Source organism: Melanostigma gelatinosum (assembly GCF_949748355.1).
Source record: "Melanostigma gelatinosum genome assembly, chromosome: 19".
Taxonomy (NCBI): Eukaryota; Metazoa; Chordata; class Actinopteri; order Perciformes; family Zoarcidae; genus Melanostigma; species Melanostigma gelatinosum.
Window position 1 is genome coordinate 8,883,889 of NC_136652.1, and position 24,745 is coordinate 8,908,633.

The 24,745-nt window shown below is 42.6% G+C and overlaps 3 protein-coding genes across 3 annotated transcripts in view; 1 reads left to right on the top strand and 2 right to left on the bottom strand.

Moving 5' to 3' along the window:
* Positions 1 to 6,028, bottom strand: part of esco2 (establishment of sister chromatid cohesion N-acetyltransferase 2) — a 6,665-nt gene extending 637 nt beyond the window's left edge. Inside the window, exons 1-15 of the mRNA XM_079290406.1 lie at positions 5,922 to 6,028; positions 5,083 to 5,156; positions 4,571 to 4,722; positions 4,116 to 4,413; positions 3,666 to 3,969; positions 3,254 to 3,375; positions 2,978 to 3,083; positions 2,658 to 2,718; positions 2,434 to 2,476; positions 1,882 to 2,011; positions 1,605 to 1,736; positions 1,076 to 1,165; positions 688 to 831; positions 171 to 355; positions 1 to 8 (exon numbers count right to left, since the gene is read on the bottom strand). The exon at positions 1 to 8 is cut by the window's left edge and continues 637 nt beyond it. Coding sequence (XP_079146532.1) covers positions 1 to 8; positions 171 to 355; positions 688 to 831; positions 1,076 to 1,165; positions 1,605 to 1,736; positions 1,882 to 2,011; positions 2,434 to 2,476; positions 2,658 to 2,718; positions 2,978 to 3,083; positions 3,254 to 3,375; positions 3,666 to 3,969; positions 4,116 to 4,413; positions 4,571 to 4,722; positions 5,083 to 5,135 — 1,828 coding nt within the window. The 5' untranslated portion in view covers positions 5,136 to 5,156; positions 5,922 to 6,028. The remainder of the gene's footprint in view (positions 9 to 170; positions 356 to 687; positions 832 to 1,075; positions 1,166 to 1,604; positions 1,737 to 1,881; positions 2,012 to 2,433; positions 2,477 to 2,657; positions 2,719 to 2,977; positions 3,084 to 3,253; positions 3,376 to 3,665; positions 3,970 to 4,115; positions 4,414 to 4,570; positions 4,723 to 5,082; positions 5,157 to 5,921) is intronic.
* A 457-nt stretch (positions 6,029 to 6,485) lies between these two features.
* On the top strand, positions 6,486 to 11,104 carry ccdc25 (coiled-coil domain containing 25). Its single transcript, XM_079290718.1, has 9 exons — positions 6,486 to 6,645; positions 6,807 to 6,854; positions 6,992 to 7,031; positions 7,171 to 7,222; positions 8,009 to 8,084; positions 8,349 to 8,452; positions 8,665 to 8,867; positions 9,019 to 9,064; positions 9,446 to 11,104. Exons 1-9 carry the CDS (start codon positions 6,621 to 6,623, stop codon positions 9,473 to 9,475), a joined length of 624 nt encoding a protein of 207 aa, XP_079146844.1. The 5' UTR covers positions 6,486 to 6,620; the 3' UTR covers positions 9,476 to 11,104.
* A 903-nt stretch (positions 11,105 to 12,007) lies between these two features.
* tmem214 (transmembrane protein 214) lies at positions 12,008 to 23,413 on the bottom strand. Its single transcript, XM_079290989.1, has 17 exons — positions 23,185 to 23,413; positions 19,126 to 19,319; positions 18,690 to 18,840; positions 18,440 to 18,574; positions 18,187 to 18,269; positions 17,875 to 17,980; positions 17,137 to 17,218; positions 16,932 to 17,033; positions 16,327 to 16,468; positions 16,107 to 16,198; positions 15,873 to 15,921; positions 15,633 to 15,740; positions 15,399 to 15,516; positions 15,202 to 15,298; positions 14,232 to 14,400; positions 13,921 to 14,072; positions 12,008 to 13,501 (listed from the first exon to the last, which is right to left on the bottom strand). Exons 1-17 carry the CDS (start codon positions 23,327 to 23,329, stop codon positions 13,375 to 13,377), a joined length of 2,052 nt encoding a protein of 683 aa, XP_079147115.1. The 5' UTR covers positions 23,330 to 23,413; the 3' UTR covers positions 12,008 to 13,374.
* Between the last annotated feature and the right edge of the window lie 1,332 nt (positions 23,414 to 24,745).

Sequence of the window (24,745 nt, forward strand, 5' to 3'; positions counted from 1 at the left end):
AGGTGCTCCTAAAACACAAGGAAGGGATTATTGTGAAGAAAGGGAAACATACCGGCTCTAACCCTACAGTGTTTTAAATGTTTTAAGTCTGTTTGGGTTTTAGCATATTTAGATAAGGTCAGCAACCCCATCATCAAATGTTTTCAACAAGAGTGAGATGTGTGTTGTACCTGACTGTGTCCAGCATGCGCGTCGCGATGCCCTGTCGTCTGGCCAGACTGAAGACCCAGATGCGACTGATCCCACACATTGCTTGTTCTGGGACGGTGGAGCAGCACCAGGTCCGGTGACGCTCCATGAAGTCGTCCCTCGTCATGTCTTTTTGTTGGTCCGGCTGCTCGAGGACTCGGTAAGCCTGCGGGGACGAGTGGATGATCATCAACATCAACAAGGCACCGAACGAGCACAACTTACTGTCCGGTGTTTACGTACTAAAGGCACAACAGCACAATGACAATAAGTGCTGTCACCATGCAGACTCCAATATATTATTAACTAAATGGCTTTATAGTCTAATCAGAGCATAAAGGCAGTGATTCATAACCAGGGAGTCTCTGAGATAAACTAATAATCATGTTTTTACTCCAACCTGGTGGACTTGTGACAAAGAAATGTTGGGAGCCGCTGTACGAAGGTCTTCAACGACAAATAACTAAAAAGATGGAACAAACACTTCTCCAGCCATACCTGACGTATGAATTCAGCGACGAGGCAGCCCACCACCATGCGCTCGGTGTTGATGAAGAGATAGGTTTTGGCCTTTGTGGGTCTGCTCAGGGTCACCTGCTGGAAACCCAGCTCGCTGTCCGCTACACAGCGCACTTCCTCAGCCTGAAAACAAACACGGTGTGAGGAAGAAGGTGTGAAAATCAAACCCGGGAAAAAGAGTTTGTAGACTTGTGAAAAAGCAAAAAGACATTCCCGCCTCCTAAACAGTGTGTCGCGTCTCTCAAACCACAGATACAGTACGACAAATCTGTGAACAGCGATGTGTTTGACTTCAAATTTCCAGCGAGCTTAACTATGAGTTTTACAGACTGAAGTGGAGAAACCAGCTAAAAGTGCAAACCCGCACCTTTTTAATGGCGTATTTGGGATCATCTGGCATGACCAGGAGGATTTTTCCATCCCAGAACTCAGCCACCACTCGCTCCTTCTTCCAGCCCTGGAAACACAACAGAGAGACGGAGCTGCAGTTACACGCCAACAACTCCGAACAAACTCACCTCCCCATGACACAAACTCATGCCAGCAGCCTTGGCAGAAGATCTCTGAATAAATACTAAACTATGAATAAAAACAAGTCACTTTATCGCTGAGGTTGCAAAAAAGGAAAGACACTGAAGGGACTGTCAATAGTACATGCTAGATAAGGAAGTAGCACAACTAACAAAATACATTATAGCGCTGTTTAATTAGGATTAGTGTACAAGTGTATTGGAATGTAAAGAATTACTTGCACTTCATATGGTTTCAAACATGCAACAGTTCTACTTTTTCAGTCCCAACAATCGATCCCAGTGTTTAGTCAAAGTGAGCCGATATCAGCATCGTCTCACTGCTACAGTGTTCAGTCCAGAGAGGTTGAAGGAAAGAAGTTTTACCACAAACTTGATGGAGTCGAGGAAGCGCTGGTGGAACTGGGTGTGTTGGAAATGGTCATCTGGGTTGTCTGCGCTGTAAACCATTCCACACGAGCTGCAGGTCGTCGCTCCAAACCGCTTCTGACCCGCGTCCTGATCGGGAACAGTCAGAGAAAGATGCGTAGAGGGAGTGCAGTTCGAGACAGTGTGGGCTTCGTGGTAGCTCGGACAGCCTTCAAATATGTACCAACATCTAACGATCCGCCTGGCACAGCTGCGAATATAAATATCAACGTACGATAATGAGCTGGTCGTCATCCTGTTTCTCTTTCCTCCTGCGAACGGGCCGCTCTTTGAGTGAAGACGTGGTCTGTAGGGGCGTTATCGGGCCAGAGGGGGCGCTGCAAGACACCGCGGCATTCTTTAACCTACAAGACAGCAGGACAGAGAACACACTGGGGTGTTAGTGTGTTAATGCAAAATACATTAAAAGGACTTTGAAGAACTGCAATTAGACACTAAAGTTGACACCAGCAGCTATTTATAATCCATACGTATTTACTCATTAGGGACTCCTTAACTTATGCACAAGAAAAAGTAGAGCGGTCACTTCTATCTTTAGAGCTTCTGTTTCTAACGTTTCATTGCTGCTGCTTTCCATCTCCCTGTTTATGTCTTTATGAAGAGAGTAAACATGTCGGAACAAATGTTTCCATCTTCCTTTGCCAGAACCTCAAAGCTTTACCCGGTTATGAGCTGGAAGTACAGCGCCACACTTCCCGATTCGTTTCATACACGAAACCGCTCATTGTGCCGTGTTAACGGTCGATGACTAAACACACCGTCTCACCTCTGGGAGGCGGAGCCAAAGATGGGATACATCGCTGCAGATTCTGTAGAGAAAATTTAAAAAAAAAATGCATATTTAAAATAAAGCTTTCATGGACCAAGAGCGATATTTGAAACTGAAATGCTCATCTGAAACATGAAGACAAAGTGAGTGGACTGGCTAAAGCTTCAGATGTTGACCTGAGGTAATGGAGTAAGTGTGAACAACAGTGTACGTTTGTGCACCTTTGGGTGTGCTGGCGGGACTGCTCTCACTCAGGTCACACACGAGTTCAACGCCACCATCCTGGAAGAAGTAGAGAGAACATGAAGGTTTAACAGAGAGCTCAACATGCTCGGGGTATCCTTTTGTCGCTGAGAGTTGGATAATAATGAATATGAAGCGGGGGTCAAAACAATCATTGAGCTAGCATCGTCTCTTCCATTGCAATGCTTCATTGTTACAGTTAAATGGGCCATAAAATGCCGTGAAATGTTTAACTTTTGTAGCGGTAGCTACCAGCACAGTCGTATCCATGCACATTGTGTGTATACTTGTGCTGTACCTGAGGACTGAGAGATGCGGCCGTGGATGCAGGACTTGCCGTTGGGGTCCTTGTCAACACAATCATCAGCTCCTTGGTAATCCCGTATTTCAACATTTTAGGAGACCTGCAGGAGGAAGATGAAGGTTATTGGTGATCTGAAACGATGCGTTTCCCAGTATAGTAGCAAAAAAACGCCACAACATTCAGATTGTTCTGTCCGTTTGCACGATTTCTTCTCAATTTGGGAAGAAATTGAAATTTTGGGGGCAGCCAAGATAATATACAGTAAAGCACCTGAATGTCTGCGGAGTTTCGGGCTGTTCGTTAACTGGGTCCATCCAGTCTGACGGATCAAACTTTGTTCTCTGCTTGGCGCTCGGCTGGTTCTCCTCCGTCTCCACCGGCTGGACATCGGCCTGTAGGCGACAACCAGGACAACTTAACATCAACGTGACAAAGAATCTGAAGAACAACCACTGCAAGAGCTGTGGTGAGGGACTGTCTGATTGCAATTTGCATCCTAACTTGTACATGCTTCAGATCAAGCATTAATGTTACTCACTCATTGTGGCATGACATGCATCAGTTAGAACAATATTAATACAAGCCAATAAATGCTCAAATCAAAGCATCTTCTGCATCACAATGAGGACACTTTAAACTCTCTTGCCTGCAGATCAGAAACATATTTAACGGCTTCCCTCACCTCTTTCGGGTGTTTCTGTTGTTGGGTCGTCAACGGAGCGGGTGGCTTTGATTTCTCACTTTTTGTCTGCAGCTGGACCGTTTTGCTTTTTGGGACTGAAGCTGGCCTGGTTGCAGATTTCTGTGCAGATTTCTTGTACATAGATGTCGCTTTCTTCCCGGTGCCGAAGAAAGCAGCTCCGACAAAGATCTTCGGTTTGGGCTTCAGGCTGCTGAAAACGATGGTGATCGCTTTCCTGGACTCGGCCGGTTTATTGCTGCTGGCGGAAGCAGCGGTTGTACTGGACGCTGGTTTAGCAGCGACACTGTTGAAATCAACAATGCAATGATTACTATGCTGATGTTGGAAAATAGAGACACCTATATGTGCAAGAAACTACAAAATGGTATCAAAAGGCAGCAGGAGCACCAAAACAAAGCAGCCACGACTGTGACTTATATGGGAACAAACCTGCTGTTACGTTTGGGCAGTTTGATCGTCTTTGAAGAGGTCGCCTTGCCTCTGGTACCCGTCTTCCCCACATTACTGGAGGCTGCAGCCACCTTTTTCTGCTTGCTGCCTCCTTTAACATTCCTCTTGTTCTTCTTTTTCTCCTGGGAAGGAGGGGAAGGAAGGAGACGAGGAGGAGGAGATGGCAGAGAGTCCTTCAGTGCCTTCCTCTCTAGTGGAGTGAGATAGATGGGTTTCCTCTGGCCATAGAAGGAACTTGTAAACATGGACGGTTTGAAAGGAGATTTGGCTGGAGAGCCTGGTAAACATGGTGGACAAACAGAAAAAGATTACGGTCGATGTGTTTGAGAGAACGCGTGTGGAAAAGGTGAAGAAGAGGAGTCATATTTGAATGCATTACTTTAGACAGCTGACCCAAATTGACCTCAAGCATTCCTTTCACGAGTCCACCCTACCTGCTGCTCTACGTGGGGATTTCTGAGGCGAGGTACAGTTATCCTTGTTCGGGCTCCCAACTGGCTTCTCCCTGGTGGGAGACTGTGGGGGCCTCCTGGGGGAGATCCTCTTCGCGGGGGACTCCTCCCTCACCCTGTTCTTGGCCGGGTGGCTGGAGTTAAAGTAACAACAGAGCAGTCACAGTGAGAGATGAGAAACAGCAAAAGACACAGATCCAAAACAGCTTTCACTCGGTTTCCCCGAATTAAAATATCTCTCTCAAAAAGATTCAAATTCACATGTAGTATATGATACAATTTTAAAAAACAACAGAAATACAGCAAAGATCTATAGATGGTGACACAAATATCTCAACAGACATCGAAAAAATACTTTAAATGAAAATATAAATCTAGAAAAATGATAGAATTCCTGAATAATTAAGGGAAATAATCTGCGAAAAACACGTACATTTTGACAGTATAGTGGTCAGTCAGCCCCTCTACAAAAGCCTAAACTGTTCACTACTCACCTGTCAGAGTCCAGTGAGGAGAGCTTCCTCTTCCTGGTAGCAGTGGGAATCATGTTCCACCTACACACACACACCTACACACACACACACACACACACACACACACAGAGAAACATTAGCAGGTCTACTTGAATTTATGATCAATACCAATCGGCCTGTTACCAAGTGTAAATAAACAAAACGGTAGAGACAAGCTTTGTTCAAGTAACATTAACTTACTTTTTGAAAAAACAAAACAATAACAGGGCAAGAAAGCTTCCTATTAGTTGGAGGATAATGTCACAGACTGCAATGCATCTTCAGGTAATTGTTTGTCTCAACATACGCTAAAGGTATATGGACCTAACGTTATCTATGGAGGCCACACCGGTTATTGGGTTACTAACGTTAGTGGCTAGATTTGGATATTGATCTGCGTTCTCAGTTCAACGTTACACCAAAATCGACACCATATTTCATCATGTTTGTGCACACATGTGAGCTTCTCTGCACATGAAAGTCAGTGTTACATGTTACGTCAGCTAATAAAGCGCTTATTTAACAGCTAAAGGGGAGATGAGTGGATAATTGGCGGGATGATTAACATATAACGTTACAAAAGATACCAACTAACTAATGAACTAACTAACTATCGATATTGATCACATTTCACCTGTTTGTTTCCACGTTTGTTTTAAACCAATAGATTAAGTTACATCTAAACGTCATACATTTGTTTGATGGGTAGTTAACGGTTCGCTTCCTTGTAACGATAGTTAGCTAACTTACGTAAATACACAATTTATGAGAAGCAAAGAACACTTCAAACATATCAACAAAACACGTATAATATCTCTTACCTAACACGTTTCTGTCGTGCTGTAAAAACAATCAATTTCGCTATAAAGTTTGAGTCGCTGCTTTTTCTGCCCGCGTTTCTTCACACTGTTTTGAATGCGTTCGAACAGCGCGCGCCAGTCTCTAAAAAAAGAATACCGGAAACGGAAACACGGAGACTCTATTTGTAATCGAGTTACAACAGTAAAACCGTGAATGGACTTTTGGTCCTGGACTTCAAAATAAAAGGTAGTCGTTTACTAAATGACAATTACGCATGTAATATAACGTGTGTGCTTTCACACGACTTGTCATCATTCACCCATACACACACTGATGGCAGGGCTATTGATTGAAAAACAACCCCGCTCTCCACATAGTCACATATATTGAGTGTAGTTATGCAAAACCTCTCGCTAAAACATTTATTTTGTGAAAATATTGTTTCTTGTTAACTTTCAGGGACAGTGGTGAATTGCTGGAATGTCAAGCTTTTATTTTGTAGATATAATTGTGGGTACATCCGGACCGGTAGCTGCTAATTCTCGGTAGCTTAGCGCAGCTAGCTAACAACTTCCCAGGTCATCTTGTACACGCGAAAAGTGACAACAACGATCAGGCGCAACTGATTATATTTATTTGTGTTGATAATTAGCTGCATTAGCTTTAAAACTGTATAAACTTAATGTTTATATTTTAGTGGCGAGTTAAATTCACGTAAAATGGTGTTATACTTCACAAGTGCCGGTAAGTAACGTTAACGATACAGCATAGTTAGCATTAGCTAGTAGCCTGGTTAGCCAATACTTTTTAAATTTTTCATTTAATGTGACTGTGTTTGTTGTGTTTCGTGCCAGCTTATATTGCTGCTTCATCCAGTAAGTAACGATGTTTTGTTTCCCTCTCAGTGGTGAACCCTCACTACACAATCTACATGGGAAAAGACAAATATGAAAGTAAGTTCGTTATTACATCGCTGACACACACACACTTGATGCTCGGTATTTGACTTGTGTCTGGTGCTGTCACTCTGATTATGGACTGTTTAACTTATATTCGTAATGTGCCACATCACCTCTAACTGTTTTTGCAGATGAGGATCTGATAAAGTACGGATGGCCTGAAGACATCTGGTGAGACTCAAGCGTCACCCCTGAAATAACTGAACAGATGTCACTTAATATCTTGTAATTAATAGTTTGTAAGCACAATTAAGAGGAACATCAATATGATTCACACAAGTTAATCTCTTTTTTTTTTTTCCACGTCCAGGTTCCATGTGGACAAACTGTCCTCGGCTCACGTTTATCTGAGACTGCCAAAGGTAAAGACTCAACACGATGAACCTGAAATCCTGAATGTTAAGTACCGAGTTAAGCAGCTAAAATATGGTCAAATATGCACGTGGCTGCTAGATTTGCTTCACTCGCTAGCCAACAAAACAATAGTTATCTATTGAGCGGCTGGTCGATTTTGGAATACACAGGCCGCAGTGGCAGGTAGACAAAAAATGTTAATTTCCAACACTAATTAGGATTGGCTGTTGGACAAACTTATGTTATCTATCTTCATCTTTGGTCAATTTACATGAAGCCTCGTGCAAAACGGCACAAATGAGACAACAATGATGCTCAGGTTAAAGTGTATTTCAGCCCTTGAATACAGCAGACATTCAGGGTTTTTAGGGTGCAAGATCTTGTTGATTAAAATACTTTTTTAACTTGACTCTGAGCACTTAAACCACGATGTAAAATTCCCCTTTTTTCCCAAAACACTAAAATGTACATTTCTACGTGCACTGGGAATCTGCGACGTAGAATCAAATGGTATAAAACCCTTAAGGGGAGTATGCTTGAAACAAACTAGTGTGTGCGATGTGCCGTTGGACTAGTCTGGAGATACAAGTGTACAATCTGTTCGTAATGGACACACTTGATGGCGGGGCAGAGAGTGGTGAGATACAATGAATCCTACAAATGGGGATAATGTCAGATTGAAGTTTAAATAACATTGTCGGGTGGGTCCGGGGGTTTCAGACACTGATCAACAATCCATCAAACAGATTGAAGGACGCTCAAAGGCACTGCTGATGGCTCTGTGTGTTTTCTAGGGTCAGACCATAGACGACATTCCCCTTGAGGTGCTGATAGACTGTGCACAGCTGGTGAAAAACAACAGCATCCAAGGTAAAGAATTGCTTCCTGATAACGTCACGTCTTTGGATGATCGGCATCAGGTATCAGCCACCACCAATGGGTTTCAGAATAAGAGCCGTGACTTATCACAGCTGATCAGATGGCATGACTCATGATAAACAAAACAGTTCTTCCTTAAAGCTGCGTGTTGACAACTACCCTGAAAAATCATCCTGTCAAAGCCTCCTTTTGCTGTTTTGTGACACATGTACATTTCTATGTGTGTTAAATGAAACTTGTGTTGTATGCTGTCAGGCTGTAAGATGAACAACCTCAAAGTGGTTTACACACCTTGGGCCAACCTGAAGAAGACCGGAGGCATGGACGTAGGACAGATCGGCTTCTTTCGACAGAAAGAGGTCAGTAGACCAGCACTGAAATGAGAACACTCTGACTCTGGAAAAATGTGTCCAGAACAAAGATTCTGCACAGATTCATGTTCCCTGTGATGGAATATGGTGATGATGTTGCGTGACAAGTTGTTTTCTTCTTGTATTCTACATCATGCGTCCGTTATCGCCACAGACTTACCAGCTAAAGGGGCGTGTCATGCTCGCACTGTGTTTCCCAGGTGAAGATCGTGGCCGTGGACAAGAAGGTCAACGAGATCGTGAACCGCCTGGAGAAAACCAAAGATGAACGCTTCCCCGACCTGGCGGCAGAGAAGGAGTCGAGAGACCAAGAGGAGAGGAACGAGAAGAAAGCTCAGCTCCAAGACCTGAAGAAGCAAGAGAAGGAGGACCAGAAGATGAAAAAGGAGATGGAGGAACTCAAGTAATTTATTTGTTGTTGTTTCTTATCCTGTGACATTGTTCTAGTAAGTAGTTCTCGTGTCAAATAGTTTACTAAAGAAACAGTTTAAAGCTGTTTTTATTAAATCCTCTGTACATGTATCAACGTCTTATGTTTGGGTTTCTCTCTCCAGGAACTACACTTCACTGATGAAGAGTGAAAATATGACGACCAATGAGGTGAGGACACATCTATGAATCTATCTTTTGTTTAGGAATAGACAGAAAGGAAAGCTCAGGGCTTCTGCTACATGTTCAGTAGAATTATTTTCAATATCGGGGATATTCACAGAAAAAGAGATGTACCACGATGTGTTTTCCTCCTGTGAAATATTGTCGGTGTCTAATGAAAAGAGGCACAAAGAACACTATTATTTTGATTCACAGCCTGAATGAAGCAGACAAGTAAACGATATGTTTAGGTCATGGACGAGCTTTGATGTAAAGAGTTATTGGATTATACAGAGAAGTCACTTCATCAAGTAACAGAAACTTATCTGAGACCAGCTCTGCTTTTGTTCACCACATTTAACTTTGAGCTGCGCTACCTTTCGTCTGCAGGATGGTAACGATTCAGACGACTTCATGTGAGAGGTGAACTCCTGACATTAGGCAGACAGAAGTGCCTCCATCACTCAGCCCTGCCGTCGGGATGCTCCTCTGCTGCTTTTGCTTGCTGTAACTCGGCACTGACATCGAAAGAAAAACAAAGACGAACGGATACCCTTTTTTTTTTTTTTTTTGCTTCTGGACACTCGGAGCAGAAGCTGAGTCAACGAGGGACAGCGCCGGGGGGGATTTACTCCACATGCTGATTGGTTCAGACACTGCTTTAACTAAGCCGAACGGCCTCTTCATCACGGGATGGCACTGAAGAAGAAACACAGGACAACAAGAATGCTGAGCATAAGTTTGGGGGGAAAAAACACTCAAAGAGCAGAAGTGTGTTTTCACTGATGATGCGTTATGATAAAACTAGTGGATGGTTGTTCACTTTCTTTATGTGTTCCTTTCTCTGCACGTCATATTTTATTCAATACAATGTATTAAACTAACAGTTATAGTTATTCATTCACATGATGTTCTTTTGAACAGCACCATAAACCAGTCGCAACCTCTCTCATCCAGCTGCAGAACCATCATGTTCGGAGCCACTGACGTCCTGAAAGGTTACACATTTAAGGCTGCGTCTAAAATGTACTTTCAAACGCTTGTCTCAAGTCTCACGCTTATTCTGTCCAACTACCTGTTTAAACCCAAATAAATTACAGTAAGTTCACAATACAGCAGAAATTCCAGAACCATCACGTGTTTTGCATTTTTGCTCGAACCAAAACTAAAGATTAATAATTATAAAATATAATATAATCTCCCAGACTTTAAGAGCCCTGTGAAAGTTCATTTATTTCCTTTTAAAACTAATTTTGCTAGATTTTCACAAAGCTTTTGAAAACTTCTCCTGATCAAATAGAAGTTTAGTTAAAAGCAAGGAAGTGGACCTTGAGTAAATGTTATTTTTTGTCACATGTTCAACACTGGACCTGCAGTAGAAGTTCTACTTACGTCACCAACAGATGAGAAATGTAACGGCAGCATCACTTTAGACCTGCAGATTAATTATGTGTGCTGTCTGCAGACAGGGGAAGACACATGCTGCACTTTTGATGCTAACCTCCTCTTCCAGTACCTTTCTTTGTCTTTTAAATCTATAAAAAAAAACTGCAGTTTTCCTGCAGGTTTTGAAATTACAGCAGCATTGTTTCCCTCCTGTAGGTGGCAACATCAACACATCTACACCACAGGCTGAGAATGTGAAGGTCTGAAATGCTGATGTGGTTTCTCCCCGTTCTCTGAAGGCACAGGTGTGTTTGACAATGACGCAACAGTTCTCGTGGAGAACCTGCTGAATGAGGAGAGACTGTTGTAAGGTTACAAGCCAGTTTCATGTGGAGCAATGCATGTGCAGAAATGTAATAAAATGTTAAGTTGTCTGACAATGTCGTCGTACTAACTTTTGAGTTAATTTCTTTAATTTAGTTTGTTTAGTTCAATTGCCAAGATGTTGTGTTTCTGCCCTCTAATGTTTAAAATCTGAATTATAGCACCAAGTTGATTGTATTGTGACAATAAATCAACAATCCTGAAAAGGGTACCAGCAATGGTAACCGCTATATCTATATTAGAAAGCATAGATGTTGTGAATCAGTGATTGATATTTTATTACAGATCTGATAATTAGATAGTATGACTACATGTGCTGCTATTTGGAATTAAAAACTACACTTTCCCCTTTAATCTTGTCTACTTAAAACTGTCCTCCATTGAAATGGAATCTTTGCTACACAGTAAGGTTTACACAGCATTAGCCATTCATTCAGATTCTACAACGAACACAATCTAAACAAAAACAAGTCACGCTAACTTAGACATGATGAATGAATAAAGATATATTTGTAGTACATACACATCCGTCATTATATATAATAGTGTGTCTTTTGAGAGAAAGAATAAAAATTTGGAGGATGCGGGCATCGATCCCGCTACTTCTCGCATGCTAAGCGAGCGCTCTACCATCTGAGCTAATCCCCCATTATGTTCTTACGACATATACGAAGTATTTATTCATTAATGACCGGAGCATCGACATTGAACGTTGATAAACACTTTCAGGTATATTCTGAGTTACACCTAAGCTGGTAACCAACGTTAGTTGTTTAAGATCAACCCTTAACAAAATGCTACCTGGACCATGACGTAACATATACAAATATCAGTAAAAGCAGACCACATATGCAGACTCTAGTGTCTGGTAATGCAGAGCAACAGGTCTTTATGAAGTGCTGTTTTGCTATAGCGAATCCAGCTCGACGCAATCTTGAAAACGTTTTATATTTCTTTAATTTCGTAGGTGGCTGTGGTCTGGTGCGCTGTTATTAAGGCCTATTCACCGTTGTAGATGAGATGTGGCTTGAAAATCGCGAGTATGGTGGACTGTGTTGTAGATACATCTGCAGCCTATGAGAAGAGCGAGGCGTTCCTCCACATAATCACATAAAAACACCAGTAAAAGTGTCATGTCATATCCTGGAAACACAATAGAGATAACATAGATAAACCAACCAATGGGGTTGAAGTCTTTATTAGAAATCATTTACATTACAAAGTAAGACAGTCATCGCCATATCCATCATTACATCCTGTTAACAAATAAGGGTTCGTGAATCAGCTGGTCAGAAATGTTTACCCTCCCCAGATGAGGGTTTATTCTTCATTCTCTGGGGTACAGGAGGACGTTGGCACAGGGTTAATCATCCTATCATTGAGAACGAGCTTGTTGATCCACACAGAATATCATCAGCCTTCAAGAATGAGCTTACACCACCGCTGTTTATAGCTCAGGTGTTGAGCTAGTGGTGGCAAATGAAAACTCCAGAGAAACAGCAGACAGATGACAAAAGCAGCAAAGATGAGACGGGGAGCTAATGCAGGACAGGCAGACAAGACAGCCGCTAGATGTATTCTTCTTCTGGATCTTTTAGACAGATGTGAGCCTCCCTTTGGGTCATGCTGTCAACTCTAAATATTCTGACCCCTTTACCCACAATATCTTTCCTGTTGAAGACATTGTGAGCTGCCCACTGGAAAGATTCTCAGGTTTGATGAAGGTTTTACTGAGACTGACACACACGCAAACATACTGCATCTGATCTGACTTCAGAGTGAGCTGGACCGAGTGTGTGAGATGAGGTCTTCAGTGGTTTGGAAAAGTCTGGAATATCTTGTTTTTGGTCTTCTCCCTTCCCATTACCAAGTTTTCACAGAACACTTTTTGTTTAACATTATTTATATATATATATATATATATATATATATTTAAATAAAAATGTTATACAAATCATCTACAAACCTACATTTTCTATAAATTACACAATCTGGTTAAAGCAACAGCTGAAATTCGCAGTAGAAAACTCAGGGAGAGAGACAGACAGAGCGAGCGAGACAGAGCGAGAGACAGACAGAGCGAGAGACGGAGAGAGCGAGAGAGCGACGGAGAGCGAGAGACGGGGAGAGAGAGAAAGAGACGGCAAGAGCCGGAGAGACAGAGCGAGACAGAAAGAGAGTGAAGGAGAGAGACAGAGGAGAGAGAGAGGACCTCTGCTTCCAGCATTGACAAAAAGATTGGTAGAAAAAAAAAACATTTTACAATATCAAACTGATTTAAAAATGTAACCAAAATAAGAGATAGATGGGTCCTTTTGAGTGAGAGTTTGTTTGTCTGACCCCACAGGGTCCAATCATGGCACGAGGGCCAGCGCACTGAAAGGCAGCCTCAAACTAGGTCAGCGTGCGCGTGTGTGTGTGCGCGCGCGCGCGTGTGTGTGTGTGATAGAGATAGATATATATATAGATATATATAGCTATATATATATATTCATTCATTCATTCATGTGTGTATTGCGTGTGTAAATTAGTCGGTATCTGCGTCGTCATCACGGCCGTGTCAGCAGCTCCTGGGCCCACGTCTTAATGGCCGACGTTGTGTGTTGGAGCAGCTGCCACGTTGTGTTGGTGAAGGACACGGCGTGGCCCTGCAGACACGAGATGGACACCTCACCACTGCAGGCGGGAAAAAGAAGAAGAAATAGTTTGAGAATTTGTTCTAAAACTTAAAAAAAAACCTTTAATGCAGCTTTTTGATTTGGGGGTCGGGATTCATAAATCCAGTGAGTTCGTATGGAATGTTCTCAGCGACCGCTCAGTGACCTCGTTTCACAATAGTGATTCACTGAAATGAGTTGCAGCATCTTTAGCTCGTAAAGACTTATTTTAATAAGGGCTCTACAGACTTTAACATGTTAAACGTGCTGTGAATTGAATTATGTGGCTGTACTGCGATGAAACACATCAATGCTTTTGTCCATCAAATTTATAAAAAAATAAAAATAAATCTGCCTTTGATGAGTTGATAAGGGCTCAAAAGGCCATCTACTGTTATATACAAAACACATGTTAAATGGACGCCTCAAAGTACTGACTTGCAGGAGTCCTGTAGGTTGCTCCACGCTCGTTGTAGCAGTTCAGATATAAACGCCAGCGCTGGCAAGATGTAGTTCTGATGGAGGGAGAGGAGCAGCTCCTTTAAATACGCCAACACCTGGAATACACTGTCGGGGGTGTTGGTGTTCACCTGTGCAAAGACAGAGGAAATACGCTGGTCAGTGACGTGACATACGTTTTCCATTGGTTTAACTCTTTGATCCAAGAGGAAACACATTCAATCTTTGTCTTGAAAAGTTAACTGGAGGTAAATGGAAGCGAGGTGAACATCAGCATTTTAAAGCCTCACCCAGTCTATGGCCTGCGGTGTCTTTTCTTTGACCCAGAGAATAAACTGCGTGGTGTTTTCAGAGATGAAGATGGCCACTGTTTTAGTCTTTTCCAAACCTTGGTCCATCAGTGGCCCCAAAACCCGAGCACACTCAGAGTAATAATGAGGCGTGTTAGTCTCCAACCAGCTGCAGAGGATGACAGAACAAAAGTTAAATTATTAAATTGCATATACAGTAATTAAGCATCCAGTGGGTTTACAGATGTGTCCCTTAGGTCACTAGGTGCACAAAGTTAGAGTTTTACACAAGTTGCATGCAGACGCCCGTTGAATATGTCAATGTGTGGTCAACCATTGTTTCCAATGTAAAGTAGTCGACTGCAATGTTACATTTTCATTCATCTTTCGTACACTTTACTGGATTTTTTCAATTTACAAACATGACTGAATTAAGTCTTCGTGTTACCATTAACTAGCAGTGTACTATTTAAAATGTATTTAAATGTTAATGTTATGCACTCAGTGGCCACTTCATTAGGTGCAGCTGTACATCGATTGGAATCTAATACAACATCTGTCTTCAATTATATGTTTATTGTTGAGGGCAGAGTTAAAGATGGTATTGTTCTGGACTACATTATATTACGAAGCCTTTCTAATATTTAGTCATCCTTATTTACATACATGAGGGGTCAGAATATTAGAAACACCTCTGACTATAATAATGCAGTGTTACACTACTACTGTGACCTCAGCGCTGAAACATAATTGAATAATGAACCCCTCTATGACAGCATCAACCTGAATATTAAAGGCCTCATAAAAGCAGAATTCATGGCAGAGCAGTTGTACTGGATTGCATTAGATGATACAGGTGTACGAATCCGAAGCGTGCGTGAGATATGTTTAAGCTTTGGCGTGACTGGCCTCTGGTCCGACCGTGGACAGAAGTCTAGAACGCAGTCAGAGACTATTTCTGAGGCCGTACCTGAAGCCCTGTTTGGAGTAGACCTGTATTTTGCTGCAGGCCTGCTGCGATACGGATGTGACCCCCGAGTTGCGTAGATACAGGGCTGTGGTGGAATCTGAAACACACGAAGCACTTCGTAAGACCTCAAAAACAGAGAAAAAAGCCTTGCACGGTGTGCTATAGAACAATAAAGGGTAGAGAGGACTCGGACAGACCTGCGAAGGAGCCACGAGATCTGATGTCGTGAGCAATGAAGCCGGCGACAAACACGAGCAAAACCATGAGCAGTTTGGACCACGGGAACCCACGGCCGCGCATCTTCACCTGCAGATACTGGACACAGAAGAGGAACCACTGACTCCTACTTCTGTGTTTGACGATCTAATTGTTCGGTACGTTCATAGCACGCATTCTAGAAGTCCAGCTCACACAGGGGCCGTTGGTCTCACCTGACACAGGCTGTTGCAGTCCTGAAGCGCCGGAGATTCCACGGTGTCTTTCATCTCCTCATTGGTCACTCTGAAAGACTGCACAGTTTCTTCAAGGTTCTTCCGGAGCTTCAGATGGAAAATAAAGCACAGCACTTAAACACGAGACTTTTTATTTATCTGTTTATTAATAAAGCTGTTGCTCTCGGTGTGTAAACATGCACCAAGTATACTATGTAGTATGTAGGGCAGCAGTCGTACCTTTGGTGGGAGGATATTCCAGGACTTCAATAAATGCTTCAACAGCAGACTGGAGAAGAAAAGAGCGGAGCAACAGTTAGCTCCATCCATCAGTATATAACGTATCATTGTTATATACACACAACTGCCTTTCACTTCAATGGGAATGCATTTGGGACGTATGTGTTTGTCACAGAGCCGCTGTTTCCTTTCTACTTTTCACAATTGAAAAGAAAGAAGAAGCACATCACCCACCTGGACTGCGATAGGTGTTTGGTATAGAGCTGCCTCCACACTCCGAGACTCTGGACATCCACACACAGACACGCCGTCATACTGCTGAGCAGCTGCAAAAATACACACGAGAGAGGAAGAAAGACCGAGTTATGCTGCTGCACGGAGCTAAACTACACTCAAGACCACTGAAGCAGCAGTATCATGTAGAAAGGATCTGTTTGAATTGTGTGTTTCTTACCTCTCTCTTCATGTCCTCTGGACAGTGCGGCGTGGCTCGGGACAGAAATGATGGCAGGTATGTGTGTAATGTGCTCTCGGGTTTGGCTCCAAATGCAAGGACCTTCAGCCGAGGGTACAGACGCCTCAGCTGCTCCTGAAGACTGAACACAAACAAAACGTCTCATTTCAGTACTTTCTATAAAGCAAAGAGTCAATGTAAAAAGAATACTGCACTAAGCTGTCGTCTATGTGTTCAAACATGCACGGGAGAAATGCTTTTACTATTGAAATGTGTCAATGTGACAGCAATATATCATTTACTAATTCTTCATTCTTTTATGAAGATGCAACTTTTTACTTTTTTTCCTAAAACCAAAAACTCATCTTATTAAAAATGTCCCAGTACTAAATAAGAGGCATTCCCAATTATCTTCTTAAATGCATTTCGGTCATAATTAATCATAATAGTTTGATGAAGTGTAATCTGGGCTTAAACATTCACAGCCATCCATGCGCTACACTCACTTCTCTCTCCACTGTGTATTCATGCTGTGTACTGGGGATATTCATCAATGAACACTTGTCATGAGTTGGGTTTCAGTGTTTGCATTATGCTACATTTACCTTGATGTCAGGGCGTTCTTGGGCATGAAAGCAAAATCTAACAAAGGAAAGAACTCTTTCGGACCCATGATGCCAAATCCCTTTGTCAGGTTTGCATGAAGTCTGGGAAAAGAAGAACATAAAACAGAGTCAGAATAAAGTTGAATTATGTCCAACATTTTTTTTTAAAACAAAAGAAATTCACATATTTCTTAGGAGGACTTACAGGAGAAGTCTCTCCAGATATGCAATGGCATACGAAGACAAGGCCTTCACTCCCAGCACAGGCAGCATGATACCCAGCCACACTGAAACACAAACACAGACCTTCATTAACATGATAGGAACTTGTAGTTCTGACATTAAGTGTGTCAACAGTCGGCCTTTTCAGCTTTCAATTAAAAAAAAAAAAGCCCAGAAGCAAAACATGGCTTTTTTTCTTGCACACTTAATACTTATTTAAGTGACACAGTATAAAAAAGTCGCGCTCTGCAGGTATTTCTTCTTCGCGGTTTTATATCATAATTCTGTTAATAACTAAGAATTTTAAATGCACTCAGATGTAATTTTGTTCTCGTGACTTTCGCGGTTTCAATTTTAGTTTAGAAGTTTAGTCGATAACCTTATTTTGCAGGTTCTTATGCAATCTTTGAAGAACATTCATCCTCTGCTGCCCGCATACGAACATCCACCTCACAGCCTCAACAATTAGTAGGCAGCAGACAGTGTTTAGGATCACAGACGGCCGTCGCTAGACGTGTTGCTGCTCTACTGTGCACTGTTGCTTCATTAACCCCCAACCCAGAATGTGTGTGAGCACATTTTGTTGGGAAAGGGGGAGAAAGGGGAGACAGACTGGAACTAACACAGTGCAGAGGAAGATTTAAAAAAAAAAAAAACTGTGTGTACATGTTCTAAGTAATGTGTCGTGAGCGTATGCGCTGTGTGTTTCACTGTGTACTACCTTTTAGTCCCTGGCTGAGGTCATAAAATCCAGCTTGGCCAAGAGCCCACATGATGGTCAAACACTTCACTGGACGATTCTGAACGGATCGCAGTAACTCCAGATACTAGAGGGGACGAAGAGGGGGAAGGGTATTACAACAATGTCGTAGCAAGGTTATTGCAAAAAGACAAATCCCCAGTACGTCGGACAAATTTTTGGAAGAGAAAGCAATTGCATAACTAGTACTGTTACACGTTTTAAGCACATTTGGAGCAGACAAGGGCCGTGATCTCTGGACTCAAGGACACACACACACACACACACACTCACTTCTGGCAGGTTTTGGGTGGCTATCCTGGGTTTGTCCTGCAGGATTGCCTGGATGCAAACTCTGTAGCCATGCAGAGGTTCTCCTGGAGACGGTGAGAAAGAGGCAGACACAGATTGACACTCGCTTCAATGCACAGAAAAGCAGCCCCGCTTCCTGTGTCCCATGCAGACTCATTAGAATAAACCGCCCGCCATCAGAGTATGTCCACCCACGGCTTGAGAACTACCTGAAAATATGGTGCGCCATATTTACCCGACTGTCTGTCCATCTCCCTGAGCATAGTGTAAACACAGTGGTCGAAGAAATCCGGCAGAATATCACTGCAGCGTCCGATGAGGCCTTTGATCACCCCCTTCAGCTCTTTCCCTGAAAGGCAGTATGGGTAGTCTGGGGACGAAACCACAGAAAAAGAACATGAAAATAAGTCCGTGCCCTGCAGACACATTTAATACCAGACAGTTTGTTTCCTTCATGCAAATAAAAAGATATTCGTCAGACCGACCGTGGGCATAGCTGCTGAGTGTGGGCTCGGTCTCTGGCGCAGTCAGATTGAGGTTGAGGTATCCTGCCAGGTCTTTGACCCACACCGACGGGTTTTCTGGGAACAGGGTCTGACTGCGAGCCAGCTGCTGCTTCAGGTCCCCGACATCCAACTGGAAAAAAGGGGAACAAGACAGAAGGAGGATGTACGATCATAAACAACGCGTCCATTATGTGAAGAGGAGGCCTTGGTTTCAGCATGTGATAACTTTGCTTTGAACATGCCACAATGCAGCATTGAATATCCGTGTGCTTGTATGAAGATGTTTGAAAGATCTTCGAGGTTTTGCAAAGCCCATTGCATTTATGTTTTCTTTCTAGTCACTGACCAAGATGAGCCAAATGATCGCACCACTATTGCCTGATGAGAAGAGAGAAAACAGAGGTGCAATACTCACAGTTTTGAAGGCTTCCTCGAGGGTCTTTTGAGTTGCGGAGGGGACCGTGCTGCTGGAGTGCGATTTCTTCGATGGTTTACTTGACGAGGGCTTCTTGTTTTCGGACTCGGCCGGCGGTGGAACCTGCTCCTTGTTCTGTTTCTTTCCCATCTTCTCAAAGTTGTCGTACAGAGTCTCTGATATCACCTGGGGTGCTGAAAGGGAACAAGGCAGCGGTGCGTTTAGATAAGAGCGGCTGTACTTTTCAAACTTCTTTGGTCTCCTACAACACTTTCTTAGATCAACCCCGTGTTGTAACTGTACAAGCTAATCCATGAAACCGTGGCATTCCCCCCTCCCATCACAGTCAGCGTTCCCTCCCGCCCTCCATGACTTGCATAATAGGCTCGGTTATTATCCAAGAAAATGTTCACGCAACACTCATTACACTCCACAGAGGCGAGCGTTAAGCACCGGCAGCATTTCAAGTGTTACACGTTCAGACCCAATTTGTAACGAAACTGTGTCCACTCTAACGGAGTTCATATTAAACCAGTTGAGCAGTTTTGAGGGTCAATATACCTCGTATACTGAGGTAGCAACACCCAGATATTTTAGGCCCGTTTACTGCTACTAAACACCAAAATAATCCTGCTTAAGCATCCAGTATTCCCCAGAACCTTTATACTTTTATTTTGCCTCTGACTTCTACTTCCGTCTGTAGCCCTCACACCAAAGCTCATTCTTTCCTGAATCTTAAAAAATATGTTCCTTTATTTGCGTTATGTCCTCTTACTTATACGTTTGTTAAGGAATATTTTCAGCCATGGATTAATACACATGTTGTGCTCTAGTGAGTATTTCAGACAGCATCAGACATCATGGCTGCAGCACAATTCTGTTGTTGGTTTTGGCCCTTTAAAAAGTATGTTTTCAAAATAAGACTGAATCATGGAAACTCATGCCGTTATTATGAAAACTATTTCAGAATAAGCTCTAAGCTTAACTAATGCAGCAAAGACATCTTCAGTATTTAACTCAATACGACTGTTAGACCCCGCCCACAAACGAGTATTTTTTGACAGAGGTCACCAGTTGTTCACTGGTCATACATGTTGCTGACAAACCTCAGTCTATATCTGGTCAGCATGTGTGTGTAAGTACAAGACAGGACTCGTTCCATCACATACCAGATTCAGTTCCCTTTTGAAATGTTGGTCAATCAGGATGATTCTTCACTTCTCTGAACTGAAGTCAGTCGTCTTCTCTGTGAAGCTTAGTCAGCATTACCAGAGCTCAACAGCGACGAAAGTACCGAAAGACTGAAAAATGAGGTAATCTGACCAGGTGCTCGTGTCTATAAATACGAAAGAAATATCGATACGTGTCGGGAGGTCGGTCACTTCCAGCAGCAGCTCCTAACATGAGGACACATCTGATGCGTGCAGTAACAGGGCACCAACTAGTGAGGCCACTCGAGTGATGGCGAAAGGAACAGTTGAAATATGCAAATGGCAGCTTTAAACAAATGTGCTATGACACAAGTGTACGACGTATGAACAAACACTTGTTTGATGACAGGACTAGAGATGGCACAAACCACCACAATGAATACCATTCTATACATTCTCTTTCCTTTGAATTCAGACACTGCGCAGTGTTTTTGTTTTATAAAAGGCACTTTGAAATGATTTATATCACTTGTAAAGTTCTCGGTGGTTCGGCTCCACGATTGCGGTACAACAGCGGTTAACAAAGGTTTTGAGCTTGAGCTCGTAAAATCAATATGTTGACAATTTCCATGAAAGTATACCGATGAGCATGACGCAAAATCAGATAAGGTTTCCAGTTTCTACATACTCCGGTCCACAGTGAGTAATCTGTACCAAATTCTCCAAGACAACCCATGTCGAGCACTTGGCACCATCACTTGTTTACCGTGTTACTTTGTTAAATGAATAAACCGATGGTCCTACTCCTGGCGTAATTAAACAGGACGAGAGCCAAGACGGAGTTTCCAAGAATCTAAATGAAAGAAAATCACTCCAACGAAACCACTTGTTGATTAGCCACCAGTCCTTGGAAATGTAACCCTAACCCAAATGTTTTATGAACACCTACTGAAAGGAAGTTGTCATGGAGGTGTGTAGTCCTCTACTGGATCAGGGAACCGTTCAGGTCTACTATATAGTGAGTAGTGATCCACTGACATCGGACTTAGACCTGGTGTCTGTCAGCAGAGGGTTATGGTGGTTTTTGGTAACATGAGCAGTTGCACCCAACGTGGCCCTCCTACAGGGTGGGAGGACTGGGAATGGATTGTCACACCAGCAGAAGAATATCTGACAGGATGCTTCACATGTATGGAGCAAACCATTCTCAGTCCACTAATGCACAACAGCAAGGCATGTCTACCCAATCACATTTCTTTCTCCATGTACATATACACAACAGACACAAAAGCCTCAAGCAGTCCATAATTATTAGCCTGGTAAAGCCGGAGCCCCCTTTCAGAGGAAAAGTATGAGCCTGATTACACTATGCCAGTAGCAGTTAGATTGGATGACTTCAAATACTTCACTTCACATGAAGTACTTTAGTGGTGAGAGAGTTCATACACTGTGCTCAGACTTAGCGATAATGAAACAGCTGTGTTGACACTGAACACCTGCGTAAGTCTACTTTTCTTTTTCAGACAGACTTTGGACCGGCTGAGTCGCTGATAAAACTGGTGCAGAAACAAAATGCGGTGACTGAGTGAGATCTAAAGTTGCTGTTGAGAGGGTGCGGTAGATCAGAGCAGTTGATGTTGTTAGGTTTACTGAATGTAGAGTATGATTAACATAAAAACAAACAATCCATCAAATGTTTGTAGTTATGTTCTACTACATTGGGCCAATGAGGAATCCTCACACAGTAAACTGTCAAAGTTAATAAGGTTGCTGCTCTGTTTGAACCTAGATGTTGGCACATAATTCAGTCTACAAGATACTATACAGCAATAATCCACGACACACCTTTCAGCTGATCATCACACCTATCATGAGCTGATATCGTGCGTTGTTTGTCGTGGTAAATCGGCTTAATTTGATTTGAGCCTGGGGCTTTTGGGAACCCTGTAGTTCTGGGACTCCAGGTCAGTTGCCCACTTTAGCCAGTTGGTAATCCAGCCCTGATCCCTGACCCGTCAGCAGGATGAGCAGATGTTCGTAGTTTCACTTTGATCTACATACTGTATATCATTCTTTTTCTACAGGCTAAATGATCCTCTTGAACGGCAGGTGTCTAGACTTCCAACAAATGTTACTCAAACAGGAGCAAGTAGCACATCTGTTTTTGGATTACTTTATTACACACAGTGCACTAATCTTTAAGGGACCAGTAAATGTCCCATGGTCCATCATCATAATGAAGAAGCACGTCACCTAACTTAGTCCAACGGTGTGGCTCATTTATGCTTTTTAATAACATTGCATCAGGCTGTGGTCACACAAACAACAAGCTACTTAAATCATAAGATGTTCTATTTGTTGACAACGATAAACATATAGAATATTGCCAAAACGAGCACACAGCTGCTAGCACATGCTTCAGAGGTGCAGCTCCTCAGTGATGACGTTGCCAGTGTTGACACACTGCTTTAAAGCCTGCTAGCCAGCTAACGCTAGCACAAGCTAGCAGTTTATTGTAGTGGTGTATCTCTAGCAGGAGAGCCATTTAGCATTTCTTTTTTTAATTAATGTGTCGGGAGAGAGGCTAAATAATAGCCAGTCACACGAACTAGTAAAGCACGGCGCAGCCAAAATAAATGCCGTAAGACGTAACGTTAGCGTTAGCGTCACTGCGCGATGCTAGGCTACAGCGGCTAGCTTGTCAAATCAGATGACAGCTACAACGCTAAGCCGCTCTCTCCATTTCCAGTAAATTACTGCCATAACCGTCAAGACCCTGAAAAGTTAATATGTAAAGAGTGGGCTAAACTCGTTGACATAGCCACACACGTAGCCCCACCCTCCTCCTTTCATTTAAACGTGTACAGTGAAGTAAATGGGTCACGGAGCAGGAGCCATGTTCACTCACGTCTGGACGGCTGGTTAGATTCTCCCAGAGCTTTCCTTCCTCCGGGTTTCTTGTCAGACGAGGTCTTGCCTCCTCCTGCGCTGCTATTCTTCTTCCCTTTCTTAACTACCTCCCATTTACCTGCTGCATTATTACTTGAAGCCATGTCTCTGGTCCAGATTGTTATATCTCTATATATATATATGTCGACTTCCTGCCTTCTGCTTCCCTGTTGAATGAAACGGGTCGACTCGACTCAACGGCTCTGAACGTTAAACCGTCCGCGTGCCACGTCTCTTTGTCGGCATGACGTCAGAGGGACGCGTTTGGACCGTAACATTCAAGTTCGTACACGTCTACGTTTTTATTAACAGATAACCCAAAGTAACAGTCAATATAAGCTTTTCATATGTCAATGTAAAACAATGTATGTGCTTTAAAAAAACAGTGATGGGAGAAGTATTCTGAGCCTTTATTTAATTAAAAGTTGCATACTGCAAAACCTTGGGATATGTAAGTTGTACAGATTCAGCAAAATTCACTTGAAGTACTCATTCTGCACCCTGTCAGGGTGATGCTATAATGCTATGTTATAAATGTTGTAATATTACTCCTGCATTAAAGTTTGTTGCATTTTACTGCTGTAGGTTCTAATTCTTCAATAATCAAATAAAAAATCACCAAATATGGACATGCATGGTTTTCACTGGACATTGAGGGTATGACAAATTGTGATCCGAGAAGTAACTAAAGACAAATGTTGCATTTCATGGAAATATTCAAGTAAAGTACAAGTACCTCGAATGCCCACTTAAGTTAGGTACAGTGCTTGAGTAAATGTACTTCATTATATTTCACCACTGGTGACAGGTGAAGTATTAATCACAGTTCTGTCTAAACATTTTGTTTAAAAATAGTGTCTGCTTGCAAGTTTTAACCAGTATTTATCAGTAACCACTCACATATCTTTACAGCCAAATCTATCTGATTCAATGTGCCTATAGCCGGCGGTGGAAAGTAACTTTCTTCTTTTTTTTCACTCATTTTGAACCAGAACTACACTAGGAATGTATCATCGCATCGCTGTCAGCTCTCGGTCGTTGGCTCTCCAAGCCCTGTGAGGCCATTGGACCGACTGCAGTCTTCTGTCTGGCTGCCGTCTGTGGAACAGATGGAGAGTTTTGGCTGCAGTGTCTTTTAAAAGACACGTAGCCGCTCAAATTAGTCTTACTTAAATGTTTGGCACAAGCCTTCTGGATCTCTATCAAGACCTCCACTCAGTATTAGTGGAAGCTTAATCACAGACCACAGTGGACGTCCTACTGGGTCAAAATGGTGGTGTTTCCTTGGCAATATACCTCTCTCTCTCTCCTTTTGTCCCAAAATCTGTTCCAAGTTCAAATCATTTCTCTGCAACATGAGTAACATCAGTAAGACTGAACATCAGTGTGCGTTTGTGATGCGTTTTAGAACACCGCTCCTGATAAATGAGAAACACAGAACACACCACAATACCGTTTGTTAGTTTTCTGGAACATCAGAGCTTTATTTCATTCAAGCATTAACTGCAAATGATGCAAGT